The following is a 24,185-nucleotide window of genomic DNA, read 5'->3' on the forward strand; positions in this document are numbered from 1 at the left end:
CCATGTATTTAAAAAAATAGTTCCAAGGAAGTTAGACAGTTAATTAAGTGCATTGTGACAGCCTTGAGAAGGTTTCCTGGGACAGACCAACAACTTTCGCTAAAATGTCTTTTACTGCAAGATAATACTATCTCACTTGTTGCTGAGATTTTAGCATGGAAAAGCCATGTAAGCAGTGGTGCTTATATAATGCTTTCTATGTAGAGCGTAGAACAATGTTTTCATATTTCTTTCCAACTATCTGTGGTGATTTTCTTAGCATTCACTGAGGAAAGAAAGTTATAATAGCACTTTAGCGTGAAGTATGGCATTTTGCATTATTTTAGATCTGGTTCCCTCTGCTGAAATGCCATATACTTATATGTAAATGCTACAGAAAGTGATTCTTCAGGCATTCCATAATTTGCTGTTGGAAATTCTGTGTGGTTTCTGTTCAATATCCATGTCCATGAAACCAGCAATGTAGAATATAGCATTTTTGTAACCTTAACTGTCCAGTAAGAATGAGACATATTTAAGATTAAGTTCTACTCTTGGTGAGATAATTAAAAGAACTGGTCTTGTCTTAACTGTCAGTGAAGCAACATGCACATTTATGACACTATATAAAGAATGGGCCAAATTCTGAAGTGACCACACAGCTTAAATACTCTCCACAAGTCCCACACAGCTGTTCTGGGCTGAGCATGAGGGGCTCTGAACAAGCTAAGAGGGAAGAATCCTCTCACACGGCATGGCCAAGGATTCACTCCACTGCCTTGTGGCCTACGATGTGGGGTAGAAGCAGCAGCAATGGATCTGTGTCCTTAAATCAATACAGCTCCAGTAATCCTAGCACGTACATGACCACCACCAGTTACACGGTCTCTGGGGCATTCTGCAAGTGCTAAATAAGATCAAGCGTTCTGTTTTTATTTCATCCTTACGCTGAACTCCCATTGACTTCAGAGAACATTCTGCCTAAGTATAGACTAATACCTCCAGGATTTGGCTCCAAAATTAATAATAAACATGAAGTATTCCTTTAAGGGGAAGGGGGAAAGAAACAGAACCAGCTAAGGGGTCTGATTGTCTATGGGCCTGCACCTTGTGTAGTCACTTAAGGAGAAAGGGAGTACAAAAAATGGGCGTAAGATCCCCAAATCATAATCATTTGGTGAAATCCTGGATTCACTGAAGCCAAGTGCAAAATTTCCAGGTGCTTCAGCAGCATCAAAGATTTCCCTCAGAGGCTAAAGGTCTGGCATGGTATATATTAGCCCTATAGGTGGTTCATGGTAGCACCTAGGAGGTGCACTGCATGCTTCCTCCCTTGTGCCCCCTGCCAAAAGTTTGATTGCTAAATGGGGTGCTCCCTCGTACCTCCTCCCTGTTCCTCTGCATGGCCCTCCCTGCACACTCTCCCCTCACAGGCACCTATTCTGAAGAAGGATTACACCAGTGCTGTCCCCATGGAAGACTGGTTTAAGGCTGACTTTTGAGGGCCTGCCTCACAAATCCTGCTGGGAGGGACATGCCAGAGGCAGTTGCAGCATGCAGTAGGCCAGAGATCCTGGTCCATGCTCCAGCCCATAGACCAGACCAGGGAAGCTGCCATCCCACCAGAGCCCTCTAAGGGTGCAGCTACATTGCAAACATGACGTGTGAATACAACCCCACAGATGTACCTGAGCTAGCTTTAATCTAGGAAGCTCATGCATCAAAGCACTGAAGCCTGGCAGATTTGAACTGCCCACACTGAAGCACACCCTCTCTCAGCTTCGTTGCTCTGGGACCCGAGCTATTTAATGCTAGTTGAGAGGCACTCACACCCTGTGATTTCAGTACAGACATATCCAATGTTATCCCAATGGCCTCTCCTGTCCTCAGATCATCCCAGGCACTAAAGAGCACAAGAGAGGCTTAAAAATATTGCAACAGGATGGTGAAGTTAATCAACAGTGGGCTGGGTCTCCCACCGCAATCTCACTTTCAGTTCAGGCCCTCTGCGTGAGGCCCTGCTGGACTGGCTTGGGGATGAGAGTTGGGAGTCCCTGTCCAGGGCCCAGAAACTGTAGTGATGTGAGACAGCCTGTCCAGCTTCTTGCATGCCCCTGGAACACTTCCCATCACACCCATCTCTCAGTTTGGGATAGATCTTGCCTCAGACCTCCCCCCCCCCAGTCTAGGGCCAATGACTGTAACCCCCCGGTGCCCTGGCCCCTGCCTATTTAGTGTCAGGCTGGGGGAGAGGGAGAAATCAAAGCCACATACCCTCAGGAGTGGATTCTACTTCTGCTGCTGTAGAACATAGGTTCTCAAGAAAATACTTCTCTTTTCTCCTCCCACACTCTTGCCTGCAGCTTCCTTTTTGCTGCTTCTTGGGGGAGAGGACCATGCTCAGCCATAGCTAAGGAGTGGAACCTTCCAAGCCCAGTACTGCTTCAGACTTCGTCCTGTCTCAGCCCTAAGGTTGGGTCTGAAAATCTTGACACAAGCACCCTACCCTTCCAATCCGGGGCTGTGACTTCTGTGCTGGGCCTTTCAGAAATGCATACAGTATCTTCCTTATAGGGTTGTGTCTCCTTTTTCCACTCACTGGATACAGGTGTCACTGACTACACAAGGAACAAAACCATATATAGTGGGATGCCAACCCACAAGGATTCTCTTGGAGTTTTCAGGAATTAATCTGTAATTAAAGATTATGTCATGTGATGAAACCTCCAAGAATATGTCCAACCAGAATTGGCAACCTTGAGAAACACCCTCACTGTGTACAATTTTTTTTAAAAAATCTAAAACATTCTGATTTTGGAAGGAAATTGATAAATATTATGCTTCCATGTAGATACAATATAATGTACCAATAAATTTCCTATCCTGAATTAGGAAGTGTATTAGGTTACTAATCTCCATGTCTACCAAGCAAACATAATTTTGCATGTATTTTAATTGCTTTTTAGTTTTTGCAAGTATACGTGAATGTAGAAACTTCACTTAGTTGTGCTATATTTTATATATAGTAGTAATCTGCAGTTACCTAAACAGCAGTACATTACAAAAACACATTCTGTATAAATCAGACTGCTGCAAGAACAAATATTAGACTTGTATTTAACTTGTGTCATTTTTTAGCTTTTTCCACCCCACCTCCACACTCCCAAAATGCATAGCACGCGTCATGTGAAAACTAAATTGCCATATGAGGTATATTATTAAGACTCATCTAAACAATAACGCTTGTGTGACAACATGAGAGCAAAGAAAGAATGTCCAAATATGGCTGAGAGTTAAATACCCTGAGAATTAAGTGTTCTTAAATTCACTGGAGTTTATAAATCTGCATTAACCAAAAGAGAAATAAAGAGAAAATGATTCAACTCATTTTCCAGTACCATTCTCTACAGACGTTGTGTTATAAACCTCCTCCATATCCTGGATGCTGGAGGCATCTGTTGAATCTTGATCACTGGCTACAATTCCTACTGAAGAAAGGCTAGAAATGAAGGAGTGCATCCTTTTTGCATAAATATCCCTAATGTTAAAATAAGGTAGCTCATTACATTTCTTTTTGTGATCATTGTTGGATTGGTCTATATCAATATCCTTTTGCTTTTGATAGTATTTAGAAAACTTGTTGAAAATTATAGTGATTGGAAGGGCCACCACTAATATTCCACAGATAATACAAATGCTACCAATAAACTTTCCCAGCAGAGTGACCGGGAAAGTGTCTCCATAGCCAACAGTAGTCATGCTGATCGTTGCCCACCACCAACAGACTGGGATGTTGTGCAATTCTGATGCTTCATCGTCTTTTTCCACTGAGAAGACCAAAACTGAGAATATAGAAATCCCAACAGACAGAAACAAAAGCAAAAGTCCAACTTCATGGTAACTATGTCTCAAAGTGGCACCTAATGATCGAAGTCCTACAGAGTGCCTTGCTAGTTTCAGGATACGAAATATCCTCATTAGCCGTAGGATCTGAACCACTTTCCCCATATTCTCAATGTCTTGACTTTCTTCTTCCTTTGTGTCCACGGCCAACGTGGCATAAAATGGAATAACAGAGACAAAATCAATTATGTTCAGAGGGTTTTTCCAGAACTTCTTTTGACTTGGAGCTACAGCGAGCCTTATCACAAACTCGATGGAGAACCAGATGATGCAGGCTATCTCCACAGCTTCCAAAACAGGGTCTTCGATCTCTCTATTATTGGCATCCTTTCTTTGGAACTCTGGCATGCTGTGGATGCACATGGCTACAATTGATGCTAGCACTACACTCAGGGAAGAAATTGCAATTAACTTGGCTGATAAGCAGTACCCAGGATTTTCCATTCTAATCCATACTTTCTTTCGTATTTCACCAAGCCACAGTTTATCAAATTTCTCCAGCTCTTTCTCAAATATGGATGATTCTTCATTGGAAGAGTCTATACTTCTCTCATTGCTTTTCTGATCCCAGTCCTTATCTTGACCTTCTTCTTTTCTTTCTTGATACCTACTGCTACAGCAAGAATCAATAAACAGCTCATTGATCCCCCAGTATTCTATTTCTTGGCAGAAGGAGAAGACACAAAGTTCCTCCATGAAATGCAGTTTACCCGTATAGTAAAAATTCAAAACATATCTAAACAAAGAAGGGTTCCTATCAAAGTAATATTCCTTGTCTGCATCGCTGTAATCATCACATAATTCCAGGATAGCCTCTTCAGAATGGCATTTGAGCAGTTTTCCAAGTCTGGTATGAGGAAATCGAAGCAAAGTACTTTGATCGACTGACTGCTTAAAGCCACCCACATTCAAGTGAATAAGTTCCTCATCTTTCCCAGGTCTATGGAAAAATTCACCATAAACCATTTTGAACACAGTAGTTCTGTTGCCGGCTTCCAAGGCACTAAACCATAAGATTACATTGCACCTAAAAGAACATAAGATATTATTAGACAATTTAATTCAGCTTTGCTCTTGCAGCAATTATTTTCCAATCTCCATTTACTGTGGAAAGGCTACATTGAAAAAAAAAGCAAAAAAAAGACATGACAAAATCACTGTTAAACATTTCCACTAAAGTAGATTTAAGTTAGTCTGGTGATTTATGAAATCAGAGTTAGAAAAACTGAATAAAATAGTTTCTGGTTCAGCATTCATCTTCATTTACTTTCTTCATTTATTATTACTCTTATCCTCTGGTATTATCAAATCTAAATTAATATTTATTCTGAAAAGTACAATGAATGTAAAAATTGAGACTAAAGGAAAAACGCACTCAGACTTTTAACCATTTAGAGCTAGATGTTGAACAAAATTTATTCATTCAATTTTGAAATCAAGTGAGCCACATCAGTTTAAACCACTTGAAAATGTGGATTTTAGTAGCTTATTCTTTTATATATAATTTGCACTCTTTATATGATTTTATGTTAGTTGCATGCATTATTTCTTACATGATGCCAACACATCTTAATCTACACCCTTCCCTAGAACAGCATTCTATATTCCTATCACTTTCTGGCTGAAAACATTTCAAGAGTCTAGTTTAAACAGCTTTTCTTCATTTTCCTTTTCTGCCCTTGAAGATCTCTCTCACACACATTTGTATATCTGCATTCATGAAGTTTCCAGCATGAAGTTTGCTACCTGCTTTGCTACTCACCTGTAGTGATGCAAAGTTCCTTCTTAAGAATTTTATCAGTTCCAGAAGCACTTCCTACTTTGCCACAGCATATCTACAAGTGTACTTGTTACGCTGATAAACTGGTGATGAAGTATCATTTCTGGAAAGAGCAGTTTGCAGAGAGGGCACTGAGAGATATTTTGTTTCAGTAAATAAGATGAAGTACCTGTAGGTAGACACAAGTATTATATTATCAAAAGTTCAGGCTAACTTGATACAAAAGGCAGATATTTTATATAGCATAATATTGTCTGTTGACTTTCCATGTGATTATATGACTTCTGACCTCTGTGACAATACAAATCCCTATGAGCTTATGATTTTGGATAATTAGAAGTTAATTTCCTGTATGTCAATTAAATTTATTTAAATTTAGGAAGACAATGAACTTTGAATGCCACAAGAGAGCAGATAATAGTTTGTTAATTTATTATTATGCATATCACGTATTTTAACTGAATTGTTTGGCTTTCTTGAATAGTCCAGTTTGCATGCAGCTGCCCTAGATCAGGCCTAAGGATTTGTATTGTTTGTATGCAGGTATTTTCAATTAGCACTAACCTCATTTGGAGTGAACTCAATCACCCATGTGGACAAACCCTAAGAATTTTCATTTATTACCAGCTAAACTGGACGTATTATTAAAAAAACAGAACGCTTAAACACATTTTAAAAAATAAACCTATTAAATCTAAATTTGAAGTTATAACAACTTATATCAAGTCTTAAACCAATTACAACTTACTATAGTAAACACTTTTAAATTAAACACAAAATTTAATATTTAAACACTCAATTCCACTCCAACATTTCCACTCCAACTCATCTGATGAAGTGGCTTTTACCCACAAATGCTCATGATATATTTGTTAATCTCTAAGGTGCCACAGGACTGCTCGCTGTTTTTAATATCCTAACAGCACATATTTGCTGCCAATGTTTTAAAGTTCTAAAACTGGTTAATTTGAATTTGAGACGCCGACTTGAAAGAGCAGGAGGATATTTTCCTCTTCCAAACTAGAAATAACAATGAGTTGTGAGAGAATGAGATCTATTACTTTTAAAATTTTGAAGGATGTAGTAATCAGAAACAATCAGTTCAAGTCACCTACTCCCTTTAATAAATCAGTTTATTTAAATGAAAAACAAATTTTCTTATGTAGTTTTATTTAATAACAAACATTTAAAGTGCTAGTTTTGTACATTTTAACAACTCCAATTTCTATGAAAGTGCAGCTGCAGACAAGATTACAGGTTAAAAAAAGTAATCATCTAATAAATAAGGTATGTCACTCATTTTCTAACTTTAAAAATGTAGGATTTAGAAATCTAAATAAATGTATGTTCAGCTACATAAATCTTTAATAAAGTTGTATAGATACAGTGTATCCTCTTGGTTAGCAAAAAGTACCTTCTTTCATGTAAAAGCTATTCGTAGTTATAAATCAACATGTTTTAATTCTTACCACCCTTGAAAAAGCATCTTTGCTTAGAAAAATAAATAAAAAGTATAAATGCAAAACAAGATTAAATTAATAATTTAAATTAAGGGTTCCAAGTTATTTAAATCATGATTAATTCCCCTGAACTATCCAGCCCCCTCTAGCTGAATTTAAAAGAAGTGTATTTTACTTCTATAATTCCAGTTAAATGGACAGGATGAAAGGGGAGGATTCCATGACTGGCAAAGCAAATACCCAGCCCTATTCTGGAGGCACGCAGGCTGAGATTTGTATGGAATTTAAAAAGAGTATCGTGCAGGCATTAAGAATACAATTAATCTCATTTCCCTAACACTACCACCACCAACAGCTTGAATGGACTACCTGCAACAGTTGAATGTACATTACAGTCCCTCTTCTTACACATCTCTGGATTCTACTTGTCTAACCCAGAGATGAATTCTCAGTCACTGCTAACCCTGATATAATCAGAGCTACACACTGATTCTGCCTTTTAGGGATGAGAGTTTTATCCCTTATATTTGCTTATATTTTTAATTTTCCCAGTTGAAAATGTTTTGGGTGGGAAGTAACACCCTTACATAAACCATAGATCACCACAGTCATGGGCTAAACCAGACTGTTGGCCAGATCCTCTGTTGGTGTAACTCAGTTCAGCTCCATTGATTTTTAATGGCACTCTGATGATTTGCACCAGTTGAGGGTCTGACCTTATATGTTTGGGTTTTTTTTTTTTACTGTCAGTACTGACAATGACTTAATTTTCATTATGACAGAGAAGGTCCTACAGTTCAGAGCAGCAGCAATTTCCCCTAGTTGACATGAAGTTAAGCCATGCTTGTTCTTCTGTCTGAGTACATTTTTATCACTTGGATGCTTTTATTATTTCCTGGAAAGGTAGGAAAAAAGAAAAGAAAATATCCACAGCTCAGGAAATGCTGCAGCTTGCAGCTTAGTTGTGTTTTTAAATGCCTATTCTCTATATGTCTAAATTACATAGGGTACATCTACACTAGCTCCCTACTTCGAACTAGGAAGGCTAATGAGGGTGACCAAAATTGCTAATAAAGCGTGGGATTTAAATATCCCATGCTTGATTAGCATATTCCTGGCCGGTCGCCATTTTGGAAACTGACTAGCCCGAAGTAACTGCCCGTGTATACACGCGGCAGAGAAGCGGGATTCTGAGCTAAAACCCTTAGTTCGAATTAACTGTTAAACCTCATTCCACGAGGAGTAATTAGCAATTTCGGTCGCTCTCATTAGCCTCCCTAGTTCGAACTAGGGGGCTAATACAGACGTACCCATAGTGTTTTCAGCACCATTAACCTCTTGTTCACCTCCCCTCACTCTCCTCCACATGCACTTTGTTTAGGGCTGTAGAAGGCATTAATAGACAGCTACACAACTCAGTTCTACCTTATCACACTTTTTGTAAATGTTACCTTCCCATGCACATTGCACAAATAGAAACTGAGCATCAGATGCTAAAAACCTTAAATGCATAGGAATAATCCATACCCTTGAGTTATGTAAATTATAACTGTGTTGGTATAGACAGTGTTATATTGGTGGGAGAGCTTGTCACAAACAACATAGCTATGGTTTCTCACAGAAGCAGGCTGTAAGCCAATGGGAGTGCTCTCTTCGATCAACTTAGAGTATTTCTATCACAAGCACTGCAGGCTGTACTACTGTAGATGTAGCCTAATTATCCCTAATTCCTATGACTGGTGCCACCAAACCCAAAAGGAAACCAACAAGATTTCTCACATCTAGAAGGGGAGATCAGGGATGGGATCAGGACCAGAAGTTATTTAGCCAAATAAATGGGTAGCTTCAATTCTACAAAAGCAGATGTGTAGCCCCAGAGCGGTTTGTTTCTGCATTTTACACAGCAGACACCTCAGTTCGTTCGTGTATTAGAAATGAGGAAACTGACATTCCTCAGTGAGAAAATAGCTTCTTCCATTTATGATATTGTAAAGCTCTTCAAATGACTTTTCAAATTAAAAATCTCATTGACATGTTAGCTTTCAGTAACTGATAAATGACTGTACAACCAAAGTAATGGCCCAATTGTACTAAAGCACTGGCCTTAGTAAAAAACAGGTTGTAAAATAGAAAAGATCAAAAAGGAAGGCCATTATCTCCGTTTTATACATGAGAAATTATGGTGCAAAGAGATTACATGATTTATCCACTCCATTTATAGCATAACTACAATCTTGCATATATCTGCAAATAGGAACACTCTCAAAATAGACTAGTAACAGGAGTTACACTTATTCTGAGGACAGGGTTGCCAGGTGTTCAGAATGTTAAGTCAAAAAGGGACCTGGCAAAGCTCTAGTTGTCATCACCAAATGGGCCTATAAAAGTTCATTAAGGTATGTGGAGCTGGAGAATGAAGAAGGGGTACAGCAGGTTGATAATGAAGATGGAAGCGTAAGGAAGAAGAGAAGAGTGGCTAGTCCCATAGATAAAGGGGAAGACTTAATGGAGACAACACCAATAATGAGCATTAGGAGGATACAGGATGGGTTAAAAGGATTACAAGGGAAAATAGGAATGGCAAGGACTTGCAGCCAGAGGAAGCTAGAGATAGACTAGAGAATTTCACTGTCACTAGGAAAAGGCAGGTCTATGTGATTGGGGACTCCTTATTGAGAAGAATATATAGGCCTGTAACCAGAGCTGATCCAGAGAATAGAAGGGTGTGCTGTCTGCCAGGTGCTAAGATACGAGATGTGGAACTGAGGTTGAAGAGGATTATTAAGGGAGCAGGAAGGAATCCACTGATCATCCTTCATGTAGGAACAAATGATACGGCTAGATTCTCGCTGGAATGAATTAAGGGAGACTATGCTAGGCTGGGGAGGATGCTCAAGGAAATTGAGGCTCAGGTGATTTTTAGTGGGATTCTGCCTGTTCATAATCATGTCACATCTTAGTTGCCCTTCTCTAGGATGATCAATAGATGGCTTAGGCAGTGGTGCTATAAGGAGGGCTTTGGGATGTATGGTCACTGGGAGGCATTTATGGACAGAGGACTGTTCTCTAGGGATGGACTTCACCTAAGTAGGGAGGGAAATAGACTTCTAGGATGGAGGCTGGCTCAATTGATTAAGAGAGCTTTAAACTAGGAATTTGGGGGAGATGGTTGGGAGATGCCCAGGTAATCTCTACGCCAGATTTTAATACTGAGAGGGAGGAAAAAGTAAGAAAGGATATAGCTGGGGGTAGGAGAATGAACATGAGGAAGGGTGGGGTGGATACTAGTCTAATAGGTCATATTGGAAGTATAACGTCCGTGCCAAATTGGGTAAAGCATGTGAATGAGGCCAAACAGCAAAAATTAAGATATTTGTACACCAATGCAAGGAGCCTAGGTAACAAAAAGGAGGAACTAGAGCTATTGGTCCAGGAAGTAAAACCAGATATTATAGGAATAACAGAAACATGGTGGAATACTAGGCATGACTGGAGTACAGGTATTGAAGGGTATGTGCTGTTTAGGAAAGACAGAAATAAGGGTAAAGGTGGTGGAGTCGCATTGTATATCAAAGATGAGGTAGATTGTAAAGAAATAAAAAGTGATGGAATGGAGAAGACAGAGCCTGTTTGGGCAAAAATCACATTGGGAAAGAAAACTATCAGATCCTCCCCTGGGATAGTGCTTGGGGTGTGTTATAGACCACCAGGATCCAATTTGGATATGGATAGAGACCTCTTTAATGTTTTTAATGAAGTAAATACTCATGGAAACTGCGCAATCATGGGAGATTTCAACTTTCCAGATATAGACTGGAGAACAAGTGCTAGTAATAATAATAGGGCTCAGATTTTCCCAGATGTGATAGCTGATGAATTCCTTCATCAAGTAGTTGCTGAACCAACAAGGGGGGATCCTATTTTAGATTTGGTTTTGGTGAGTAGCGAGGACCTCATAGATGAAATGGTTGTAGGGGACAACCTTGGCTTGAGTGATCATGAGCTAATTCAGTTCAAATTAAATGGAAGGATAAACAAAAATAAATCTGAGACTAGGGTTTTTGATTTCAAAAGGGCTAACTTTAATAAATTAAGGAAATTAATTAGGGAAGTTGATTGGACTAAAGAAATTATGGACCTTAAAGTGGAGGAGGCCTGGAATTATTTTAAGTTAAAGTTGCAGAAGCTGTCAGAAGTCGGTATCCCTAGAAAAGGGAAAAAATTTATAGGCAGGTGTGTTAGACCAAGCTGGATGAGCAAGCATCTCAGAGAGGTGATTAAGAAAAAGCAGAAAGCATACAAGGAGTGGAAAATGGGACGGATCAGTAAAGAAAACTACCTTATTGAGGTTAGAGCATGTAGGGACAAAGTGAGAAAGGCTAAAAGTCAGGTAGAGTTGGACCTTGCAAAGGGAATTAAAACCAATAGGAAAAAAACAAAAAAAGAAGAAGTAGGACCGCTAATTACTAAGGATGGAGTGGAGGTTAAGGATAATCTAGGAATGGCCCAATATTTGAACAAATACTTTGCTTCAGTCTTTAATGAGGCTAATGAAGAGCTTAGGGATAATGGTAACTTAACAAATGGGACTAAAGATATGGAGGTAGATATTACCATATCCGAGGTAAAAGCCAAACTTGAACAGCTTAATGGGAGTAAATCGCAGGGCCCAGATAATCTTCATCCAAGAATATTAAAGGAACTAGCACATGAACTTGCAAGTCCATTAGCACAAATTTTTAATAAATCTCTAAACTCAGGGGTTGTACCATTTGACTGGAGAATTGCTAATAGAGTTCCGATTTTTAAGAAAGGGAAAAAAAGCAACCTGGGTAACTATAGGCCTGTTAGTTTGACATCTGTAGTATGTAAGATCCTGGAAAAAATTTTGAAGGAGAAAGTAGTTAGAGACATTGAGGCTAATGGCAATTGGGACAAATTACAACATGGTTTTACAAAAGGTAGATCGTGCCAAACCAACCTGATCTCCTTTTTTGAGAAAGTAACAGATATTTTAGATAAAGGAAATGCAGTGGATCTAATCTACCTCGACTTTAGTAAGGCATTTGATACAGTACCACATGGGGAATTATTGGTTAAATTGGAAATGATAGGGAGTAATATGAAAGTTGAGAGGTGGATAAGCAACTGTTTAAAGGGGAGACAACAGCGGGTCATATTGAAAGGTGAACTGTCAGGTTGGAGGAAGGTTACTAGCGGAGTTCCTCAGGGAACAGTTTTGGGGCCAATTTTATTTAATCTTTTTATTGCTGATCTTGGCACCAAAAGTGGAAGTGTCCTAATAAAATTTGCAGATGACAAAGTTGGGAGCTATTGCCAATTCAGAAAAAGATCGGGATATCATACAGGAAGATCTTGTAAATTGGAGTGATAGCAATAGGATGAAATTTAATAGTGAGAAGTGTAAGGTTATGCATTTAGGGATTAATAACAAGAATTTTAGTTATAAGCTGGGGACACATCAGTTGGAAGTGACGGAGGAGGAGAAGGACCTCAGAGTCCTGGTTGATTATAGAATGACCATGAGCCACCATTGTGACATGGCCGTGAAAAAGGCAAATACAATCTTGGGATGTATTAGGCAAGGTATTTCCAGTAGGGATAAGGAGGTGCCATTATACAAGGCACTGGTGAGACCCCATTTGGAATACTGTGTGCAGTTCTGGTCTCCCATGTTTAAGAAGGATGAATTCAAACTGGAACAGGTACAAAGAAGGGCCACTAGGATGATCCGAGGAATGGAAAACCTGTCTTGTGAAGCAAAATGCAGGACAATGTAGCACTTTAAAGACTAACAAGATGGTTTATTAGATGATGAGCTTTCGTGGGCCAGACCCACTTCCTCAGATCAAATAGTGGAAGAAAGTAGTCACAACCATATATACCAAAGGATACAATTAAGAAAATGAACAAATATGAAAAGGACAAATCACATTTCAGAACAGGAGGGGGATGCGGGGGGGGGGGGGGAAGGAAGGTAAGTGTCTGTGAATTGATGATATTAGAGGTAGGGAGAGTGGGATGTTTGTGAGTTAATGGTATTAGAGGTGATAATTGGGGAAACTATCTTGATAATGGGTGAGATAGGACTCAACAAACATTTGAACTTTTTGGAAAGTGTCGAATTTTAACATGAATGACAGTTCAGAGGATTCCCTTTCAAGTGCAGATGTAAAAGGTCTTTGTAGCAGAATGCAGGTGGTTAAGTCATTGAGAGAGTGTCCTTTCTGGTTAAAATGGCAAGAAACTGTTTTCTCTTTGTGATCTTGTCTGATATCTGTTTTGTGGGCATTAATCCTTTGGCAAAGTGTCTGAGATGTTTGTCCAATGTACATAGCAGACTGACACTTTCGGCACATGATAGCATAGATTATATTTCTGGATGCGCAGGAATATGTGTTCTTGATCTTATAACTCACTTGGTTAGGTCCAATAATGGTATCAGCAGAATGAATATGTGGACAAAGCTGGCAACGGGGTTTGTTGCAAGGGAAGGTACCAGGGTTGGTATTAGTGTGGTATGTCCTGTGGTGGTTGGTAAGAATCATCTTGAGGTTAGGTGGTTGTCTATAGGAGACTATGGGTCTGTCTCCCAGAGCCTCTTTGAGTATGGTATCCTGTTCCAATATAGGCTGTAGTTTATTGATAATGTGTTGGACAGGTTTAAATTGGGGGTTGTAGGTGATGACAAGTGGTGTTCTATTGTTGGTTTTCTTGGGTCTGTCTTGAAGTAGATGGTTTCCCGTGCAGTATGGGGGGACTACAGGATCTTCTCCCTACCCTCTGTATGACCTGCATTAAGGACAGTTCTACAGCTTTTGCAGTCTGGGACCTCACAGGTTTCAGAGTGCTTCCTGTGAGTTCCTTTATGTCCAAAGAAGAGCAAAGAAGAGTGGGAATATAGGTGGCTTCACTCTCTCCACACTTCAGCCAGCTGGGGGAGTAGACAGCATGCCTTAAAAGGGTGTTGCAGTTTCCACTGCCCCCATCACTGGGGAATTCCTGAAGCTCACAAAACCAGAATGCCTCTGGTGCTCCCTCTAGAGCAGCAGTTTTCAAACTGAGGTTCGACGAGACCCAACTTTAGTGGGGTAACCAGGACTGGCTTAGACTTACAGGAGTCTGTCAGAACTCCATTGTCCAAGGCCAAAGTCATGTCATAATTTTTGCTGTCAAAAAGGGGTCACAGTGCAATAAAGTTGGAGAACCCGCTCTAGGATAACATGGATCTGTAACACTTTCAAGGCAGGGTTATGCCTTACAAACACAATCTAGTGCTGCATGCTTTTTTTAATGGTATACTTCTGTTTGCCAAAACAACAATGGTGGTACATTTTTTGTAAGCATTAATCAATCTGTCACTCAAAGACAAGAAAAGGATGCAAAAGATTAAATAGATTCATGGCTGGATTGGTGTCACTGTGCTTTATTACTGTATATTTTAAAACACAGCAAGTACCTATTCATTTCTAGTATTTTATCTTGTGGCCAATTAGACAGCAGCTATATACATCCTTGTATGTATGTGTACCTTCGCTCCAGAATGGAGAAGAGATCTTCACATTTCTAGTACTTTTCTGCTGAATTGAAAAAGCAGAACTAACAAAGGGGAAGATCCTGTTACCATGGAAGTCAAGAGCAATATCCCAGTGACTTCAATGGGAGAAGAATCAGATGCTAACTTTAAAAAAAAAAAAAAAAAAAAAAAAAAGTATAAATAAGCCCAAGGACACGATTTTCAAAAATGGTGATTTCGGGAGTCACAGGGTTTTGGGTTCCCAATATGAAAAGTATTAAGGAGGCTTGATTTGCAAAAAAACACTGAGCACCCACACTATACAGTGAGCTTGGCATCCAAAAGCACTTAAGGGACCAGATTTCTAATATTATTAGGCACCTAAAAATACAGGTAGGCACCATGTAGGATTAATTTAAGGCACCTATCTGCACCTTCACTTTTAAAATCTTGACCTTCACCAGAAAGTTCACATCAGAATTGAAACTTGCCCCACAATTTGGATCTGGGTAAATAAAAGAGATTAAGCAATGTAGGACTTTCCATTAAGGGTACGTCTACACAGCGGCACTATTTCAAGATAATATCAGTTATCCCGAAATAGCATTCTGCGCTCTCTACACAAGAAGCCCATTATTTTGAAATACATTTGAAATAATGGGGCTTCTTATTCCAGCTTTCTGTTCACCTCGTTGCACGAGGATTAAGGAAGATGTCAGAATAGTGATTTATTTCAAAATTTCTCTGTGTAGATAGCTCCAAATTTCGAAATAAGCTACTGAGAAATAAGCTACGCAATTTACAGTGTTGCTGTAACTATGCACTTACATCAGACAGAGGCCAATTTGAGTATAGACATAAGTTGGCACAAGACAACTTAGGTCAACATAACTTCTCAGTAAAGACCTGGCTTTAACCATGCTATCAGATGTGTCTGCCTCAGCTGAAATTGCACCTCACATTGCAATGCAGATTTACCAGCAGGCACATATGATGATGGTGAAATTTACCTTTGTGCTTAAGGCTACCAGAAAACCAGTGCACCAGTTACACCTATTTTAAACCCTCCTATGTCCCTCCAGGAAGGGAACAAAAATGCATGTATCTGATGTGACCAATCACAATCACCAACACAGCTCAGTTTTAATATATTAAATATTGATTGTTCATAGTAATATGTCTGCACGTGATGCAATATATAAAAAAAACAAATGTGACTAGTAAGCACATTTGAAGAAACTGCTTTTTGTTTGCGGACATCCTTTAAGTGGAAGAGGAGGGTGAATCCATCAGCTAAATGATCTGCTCAGCTATAAACTATGTTATGAGTTATTCCACTCCCACTGACAGCAATGCTGGGCACCAGGGTGAAACTTAATGGATCTTCCCTTGGCCAGCACCACAAGACCTCCCACCCCTACACATACCTGAAGAAACCCCCAAGCACACACTCACCCGGAGGAGTCCTGGGCTGGCCCAGCCTGGTCCCCCACTTGCTGAGTAACCCCATCCTGGAACTTGCATGGCGCATATCAAACGCATCTTTCAATCAAAAGATGCTTTTCAGCAGAGCTACAGCACCAGTGACCAAGGGCTCCCAGGCCTTTATAAATTTCCAGGTCCCTATGAAATTGCCTCCCCACCCCCATTGACGGGCCTGAATCCCATTGGCAATGACATTCTTTATCTAGCATATTGCATTGCTGTGATGAGCAAACAAAACAACCACTGCACAATATTTCTCCTGAAATGGATTAAATCCAGCCTCCTTTTAGTAAATAAGTTTTGGGATCAAATCTATATTTCATTTTCAGTTCCATTCTGTGCTCTTCAGGATATGCTTTGCCTGAATAAAGTCAGCAGGAGGTTTTACAAATATAAGGACTGCGGAATCTATTCAAATTATTTAAATAAATATCAACTCCTGCAGATTGCATATTAGCATCTATCGACTAGTTTTTGTTTTGTGTTGGTTGGCAATTATAGAATATATGGCTAAATGTGGGTGAAGGGCATGTTGTCTCACCAGAATGCTACCACCTCTAGAGACAGTATCACAGGACTTACATTGTGATTATAATCCATTACTTTAATTGCTTTCTCTTGAACTTTATACACCCATGACTGTGATGCAATACTACCTATCTGAATGTCACTTATGCAATGATAAAAAATGCAATGTTAACAGTCTAACATGAAAAGACACCCTCGACAGAATATGCAGTATGCTAATTAATGAGACACACCTGATGCAATTTCTGATGGCTCCATCATTTGTATTCTGTTTAGAATACATACAGCAACTCCAAGTTCAGTGTTCAGATAGAAGACCACTATAACCCTGTACCGAATGGAATAGACAGGTTAAAATAATCACCTTTGCTTTAAAGCCTACCCATGATCCTTGCCAATTTACCAATAACTACAATGCTGTCTGAACAACACCTTTCAGCAGGATCATGTCAAGAGTTTACTTGAGCTACTTTGCACCAATTATTGCACTTCACAGAGTGATTCAGGAAGATGGGAAGAACCCAAGTGCATTGTTAAGTCCAGGTCAACATCAGCACAGTTCGATGAGAAAGGAAAAATGTCTCTCCACAGACTAACTTTATGACAACAATCTTATTTCTTGGATAGTTTTAATGATACTAAGCTTCTACCAGAAGCACATTTTAAAAATAGGATGTACTATTTGATGAGAGTATTGTAAATTTTAGTTGAAAGAACTTGGTAAGGAGGAAACTTTCTACAGTAAGTTGGAATGCGATATCTGTACTGAATTTCAATGTAGGCTCAAACCTAAAGCACTTATTCAATAAATTCTGACTCACATGAGCAGTCCAATTGATATGAATGACTAGGACCTTTCCAAATTCACGACCATGAAAAACAGGCCATGGACCATAAAATTTGGTCTTGTGTGCTTTTACCCCATACTATACAGATTTCCGGGGGAGACCTGACAAATTTTGTTGTGAACAATCCTAGGAAGGCTTATATAATATTTTTTTAAATATCTCTATGTATCACATCGCAAAGAAAGCCAAATGTTTAGCACTCAGAAAAGCTTTGAAATATTAATATTCACACTCCCCCGAGGTACAATGGATTTCTAGGAGTTAGTATTTGGAGTAACAGATGGAAGACTTTTCTGAAAAGGTGAGACTGCACAAATTATTTTTCACCCTACCAGTACTCAGGCCTAAAAAGGGAAGGAGTATCATCTGGGGGTGACATTTACCCTTATGCATTGGCCTCTGTAACATTTAAGACCCACTTGAGCTCTCAAAATAGAGTGTAAATGGGACCTAGGCCTAGAGTCACCCTATGCACATGATGAATTGCACACCAGATGAGCTGTTAAGTATTTTCCATCCTTAAAGTCTATGGTCTCTCATTACTTAGTTTAAAAAGATAACCACAAAATTTTGCATTGTGTCCAAACGAATGTGTGAAATAAATTTTACAATCCATGCATGCCAGAATATTCCTGATATTTAGTGCAAAATTTTCCCTTTTGTATTTTCATCCCATTACTCCTAGTTATAACGCTGATGCTGCTAACTGTTCCTTTCTCTCCTTGAAATTTACATCTTTCATATTTGTAATCTGTTCCTCCACCCAGCCTTTGAGACAACTACCTACATGTGTACACATAATTTATTTCCCAATTTAAATCCTAAATTTCCCCTGTCCTCTAGTCATTCCTTTTCTTCTTCTCTGAGGATGTGTCTACTCTGCAGAGGTTTTTTTGGAAAAATGGCTATTTTTCTGAAAAAGCTTCACTTTTGTCCACACTGGAATCTCATTCTTTCAGGGGGACAAAAATATCAAAAAGACAGAGGGGTTTTTCCGACATTAGTAAACCTCTTTCTACAACGAAGCAGCCTTTTTCCGAAAGAGCTCTTTCAGAAAAAGGTGTGTGGGGATGGGAAAGAGAGAGTTCTTTCGAAAGAAGAGGAAAGAGAAAAAAGCACAGGTGCCCTGATGGCCACTCTGTCCATAGTAATCACAGCTTAAATGCAAAATAGTGCCCATTCAGTGTGGATGCTATCTTTTGAAAAAGCTGATCCCTTTTTTGATGCACTTAGGCAGTGTGGAAGCACTCTTTCAGAAGAAGTTTTTCCAGAAGATCTCTTCCGAAAGAAGTCTGCAGTCTAGATATAGCCTGACGGTGCACCTGCACAGCACCCTTACATTAAAATAGCTTATTTCGTAATTTGGCACTGTTTACACAGCACCAAATTTTGAAATAACTCGCAATTCCAAAATTGCCCAGGATATCAGAATAAGCTGCCCATTATTTCAAAATCTATTTCAAAATAACAGTCTGCTTCAATAGACGTGGAATAGTTATTTTGGGATATTTCCTGTATCCTGAAATAGCTCTGCAGTGTAGATGTGTGTCTACACTACCAGGTTATTTCGAAATAAGTTATTTTGAAATAATAATTCATGAAAAAAACTATTATGAAATGAGCTTATTCCTCTTTCAAGCAGAAGTTATTATTTCAAAATAACAAGGCCATTATTTCAAAATAACAGGCTTGGTAGTGGTGTGGATGCTTGCTTTGTTTTTTCAAAATAACTCCCCAGTGGTGACATGCCCTTAGTGACTAACAGATTCATTAGGACCAGGGGCGGATATAGGGCAGGGTGAGCGGGGCGGCCGTCCCAGGCCCCATGCTTCAAAAGCCCCACGTATGCACCATGGCGCCACCACGCATGCGCCATGTCAAAGGGGGGGGACCCGCGAAATTGTGCTGCCCTGGGCCCCGCAAGATTGTCATCTGCCCCTGATTAGGACATAAGGTTTCCTGGATAAAACCCACTTCATCAGATGAATAGGAGTGGAAGTGAAGTCTCCAAATATACAACCCAAACTTGTGTTTTCAACACCATGTCACAAAAACTTGCTTTGTCAAGTTACAAATCTGTTCTGACATACTGAACGTAGCTAAACCTTGTCTACACTTGCATTGACACAGTTGCTTTCACTGGAAAGTGGGTACTACATTCCAAACATAGATGCAGCCACAGAAAGCACGTTATTAAACAGTGTTCTGGAATCTGAACTGGCTGCAAATAAGTTTCCAAGTGAAATTCAAGGGATTGATAGTTTTTAATCCTGTAAAGCTTGAGATGTCATGGGACTTGGTTGATTGAGAGCTTACTTCTCTTGTCATGCAAATATTGCCACAGCTGTTTGTGCTTCATTCATTAAAATCCTCTAGAATCATGCTTGGGTGTGCATATGTAGAAAGAGAACATTTAAAGAGTACCATGAAAATGAGATTGTATCACTGAGGAGGCATAGTACAAATCAGACTTCTTCAAATTGCGCAGAGTACCCTCCTTTGCTATATAGCTAATTGTACTTTGCAGTTTGAGCACCTGAAGTTATATGGGATTTTGGGATATTTTGAAAGATGTTTACTGCTGGAAGTAATAACACTGTTGTGGTTTTTTAGCCAAGTCCTAAATCTCCAAGATGTTTATAGAGGTTCTTGCACAGCAAAAATACAGATAGATACTGTAAACTGTTTCTATGAAACTAAGCAAAAATGTGATGCTTTAAGGATTTTTTGAGTAACTACAGGGGAAGTACTAGAGACAGGACTGAACCAGACTTTCATATTCAAATGACTCCAAATTTGGAAGCCTGTTTAGATCCACAAAAGTCAATTTTTCACTTCTAGGGTTCAGAAGATAAGTGAAACCCATCCCTATTGAGCTTTTTGGATCTGAGAGCTCAATGGGTCACCTATTCACCATTACTATTTTTGAGACCACTGTCCTCCAATATCTACCCCAGCTTTCGAGGAAGGCATTTAGTTCTTTGGTCTCCTCACGAAGCAGAAATAGGTTTCCTTGAATATTCCTGCTGCGCATTTAAACATTACTGTTCCCACAAACATTCAGCCAGAAAAAGCCTTTGCAAGAATATCTGTGGATCATAAACAGTAAAAGAATATGAACACAGATGAAACAACTGAATGTTTTATTCAGATGAATATTCAGACATTTTTATGCATGATCCCAACTTTAATCATAACTAATAAAGAAAAGGAATTGACTGCAAATAAGTACTTTATTAAATACTATTACTAAACATTGGTGCAATACATCTCACCAACTCCTTTAGCATTATCATGTATCATCTTTGTGAGCAGAATTAAGTAGCTATTAATACATTTTAAAATGCAGGACGATGCAGCACAATGGCACAACAAATTGTAATGGTACTTTTTTTTTAATCTATTCTAGGGAAAGGTTCTATATGAATGGGTACTATTCTGGTAATGGCAACAGGTATAAAATACACATATAGGGTATGAATACACAACAGCATTATTCTGAAGCAACATAGTGAGCATCTACGCTACAAGCCTTTATCTTGACATAATGTCGAGCTGGAGGATTTCTTACTCTGACTCATGGTAATCCTCATTTCATGAGGAGTAAGGAAAGTCGATGCAGGAATGTTCTTCCTTCGACTCCCGGCTGCCTAGACAGCTCAAAGACAAATTACGCTATTTCAATGTAAGCTACACAATTGACGTAGCTGAAGTTGCATAGCTTAACTTGAATTTATCCCTGCTGTGTAGACGTACCCGTGCAGAAATACCAAATCCCAAACTTACAGTGCTGCTCCAACTACCAAACCACCAATGCTGTTCCCTTTGAAGTCAATGTGAAGTTTGTCATTGACTTCAACTGGAAAAAGACTAAAGCCTTAAAGGACCACAGAAGTGAAACTTATACTGATTCAAATGCAAGTTCAAAGGAGTTGGTACTACAACTCCATTGGTTTTGGTTTTACATTTTCCTAATTTTTTTAAAGACACAAAACAATCAGAGAAAAAACAAACAAACAATGAAGTCACCATCCTGTGACTCTAAGGCCTTGTCTGCACTGACCTGTAGCTCCGACTACAAGGAGATGAAGAACAATATGCACCAAAGTGCTGCACGGTAACTCCCCTATGTGAATGCCAAGGCCCCGAGTAAAAGGTTCCCAGTCAGCACTATCAATAGTCTTCTTCAGATTACATGGCAGGGGAGTTATAGTTCAGCACTTGTGTGCTCTGCTAAAAGGGTGTCTTAAGAAGGATGGAGAAAACTTGTTCATCTTGCCCTCTGGGGATAGAACAAGAAGCAATGGGCTTAAACTGCAGCAAGGGAGGTTTAGGTTGGACATAAGGAAAAAGTTCCTAACTGTCAGGGTAGTTAAACACTGGAATAAATTGCCCAGGGAGGTTGTGGAATCTCCATCTCTGGAGATATGTAAGAGTAGGTTAGATAAATGTCTATCAGGGATGGTCTAGACAGTATTTGGTCCTGCCATGAGGGCAGGGGACTGGACTCTATGATCTCTCGAGGTCCCTTCCAGTCCTAGTATTCTATGATGCTATGATTCTATGATTAGCACTTCCATAGTCCAAAGTAGAGAGCAGCGTAGACAATCTTGTGAAAACCTGACCCCGCTAAGCTAATGGGAGTTTTGTCATTGACTTCAGCAGGGCCAGATTTTACCTGTGCCTGTGCTTAACTTCAAGCACTAATAGTGTGACTTCATTATGACTACCATGTGCTTAAAGCCAAGCATGTGCATTAGGTTTTGCCACACTACTTCTGTCTAGTCCAGTGGTTTTCAAAACATGGTTTAGCAACCCGATGACCCCCATTTTACTTTTCGGGGGGACACCCCCTGCCCTGCCACTTCCCTTCTCCAAGGCCCCACTCCTCATTTGCTCCATCCCCTCTACCTCTGTCACTCACTTTCTCCCACCCTCGCTCACTTTCACCCGGCTAGGGCAAAGAGGGGGAATGAGAGCTCCAGCTGGGGGTGCAGACCTTGGGATGGGGAGGGAGATGAGGGGTTTGGGGTGTTGCAGGGGACTCAGGGTGCTTACCATGGCTCCCAGGAAGCAGCTTATAACCCCTACATGTTTGGACAGCCAGAAGTTCTGTGTGTTGCCCTTGTGCTGGCAGGCTCCACCCTCGCAGGTCCCGCTTATCATGGTCCCTGGCCAATAGGAACTGCAGAGCCAGCACTCAGGCAGAGACAGCACATGGAGCCTCCCTGATCACCCACATGCCTAGGACCCGCAGGCATGTGATGGCCATTTCTGGGAGCCATGCGGAACTAGGGCAAGTAAGCCTGCCTTAGCCCTCAGCCCCAACAGACACTGGGAATGGGAGAAGGAAAGGAGTTGATCAACGAGGCTCACAGACCCCTTGAATTCCCTCACAGACTCCTGAGAATCTGCAGGCTCCAGTTTAAGAAATGCTGGTCCTGCACATAGAGCCCCATTGGCTTGAAGGGGACTTCACACAGTGAGAGGCATCCATGCTAGTGCAAGCCACATACCTCGTGTGTGTGGAGAAATGTCTTGACTAGTGGCACTGAGACCACTTACAGAAAGAATAACGAGGCAACTCTACAGCCTTAGCTGACTGCGAGCTGGCTTTTAGCTCATGTAGTACAGGCTCATGCACTAAGCTCCAGAGGTCCTAGGTGCAGTTTTGCCTACTGGTGTTACATTAGCAGACCCTGATGCAGCACCAGAAAGCCTGACTATAGAAGGGACACAGCGCTATCAAATGCAGAAAGGAGCAAAAAATAGATATAAAGGAAAATATTCTCTAAATTCTTTCAGTTATTGCAACCTTTTGGGTTACAGGGAGCACACTTTGGTCCCACAGTGGACCATCTCCAATGTGTAAAGTTAAACACACACAAGTGTAAAGGTTCAGGGCTTAAGTCCAGTTTAACTTCAGAGAGATGTTTCCTATGCTTCAAAACGGGGAACACTCTAGAACCAGAATTGTAGGAAACATTTTTAAGACCAATGTGCTTTTGTTGTTGTTTTTGGTGTGTGTTTTTTAAGCTGGGTAGTTTCCATTTATAATTAGCTGTTTAAAAACAAATAAAAAAATAGCACTAAATGCCAGTTGAAACAAAATACTATCTAGCTACAAAAATTAAAGTGCTTTTCTTTTTCCCCTACTTTTCTTTTCCCCCCCACTAGGACATGCTGCGGTGTTGGGGGAGGACAAGCAAAGGGGAAGAAGGAGAGGCCAACTGAAAGTAGTCTTTTGGTTGGTTTTTGTTTCTTTTGTTTTTGATACATTCAAATCAGAACATGGCCAAATATATTTAAATAAAAATGCTGACAGGCTGAGAGTGCTTTGCCAAGTTTCAGCGTGGAGTGAATTAAAACATCCAAGATCTAACAGTCCATTACAATATTCACCATGCAAAGGGCTAGATTGTCCTTAACTCACACATGAGGGACAGGGTCCAGAAAGCTTCCTCTGGCTTACACAAGCTGTTTGAGAGCCTGCCACAAATGCAGTCCTTGCACTTGTGGGAGCCTATAATTGTTCCCTTAGGTTCTGATCCAGCAAAGTGCTTAGGACTAGACAAGCAGCTCTCAAAACTTTTCACTGGCATAATCCCATTTTAATGAATTATTTCCTCCCAGGCAGAATAGAGTACCTATTTTCAAGAGCAAAT

At 40.0% G+C, this 24,185-nt stretch overlaps 1 protein-coding gene across 2 annotated transcripts in view; it reads right to left on the minus strand.

Annotated features, from left to right (window-relative positions):
• Positions 1–2,773: 2,773 nt before the first annotated feature.
• Positions 2,774–24,185, minus strand: part of KCNS3 (potassium voltage-gated channel modifier subfamily S member 3) — a 33,292-nt gene continuing 11,880 nt past the window's right edge. The window contains exons 2-4 of one of the 2 annotated variants that reach the window (XM_075923448.2): positions 16,906–17,000; positions 5,645–5,831; positions 2,774–4,909 (exon numbers count right to left, since the gene is read on the minus strand). In XM_075923448.2, the coding sequence (XP_075779563.1) occupies positions 3,364–4,848 (1,485 nt within the window). In that variant the 5' untranslated portion in view covers positions 4,849–4,909; positions 5,645–5,831; positions 16,906–17,000 and the 3' untranslated portion in view covers positions 2,774–3,363. The remainder of the gene's footprint in view (positions 4,910–5,644; positions 5,832–16,905; positions 17,001–24,185) is intronic. The other variant, XM_075923447.2, reaches the window with a different exon arrangement.

The sequence above is a fragment of the Pelodiscus sinensis genome, chromosome 3 (assembly GCF_052426305.1).
Source record: "Pelodiscus sinensis isolate ZL-2025 chromosome 3, ASM5242630v1, whole genome shotgun sequence".
In the NCBI taxonomy this organism is placed as follows: Eukaryota; Metazoa; Chordata; order Testudines; family Trionychidae; genus Pelodiscus; species Pelodiscus sinensis.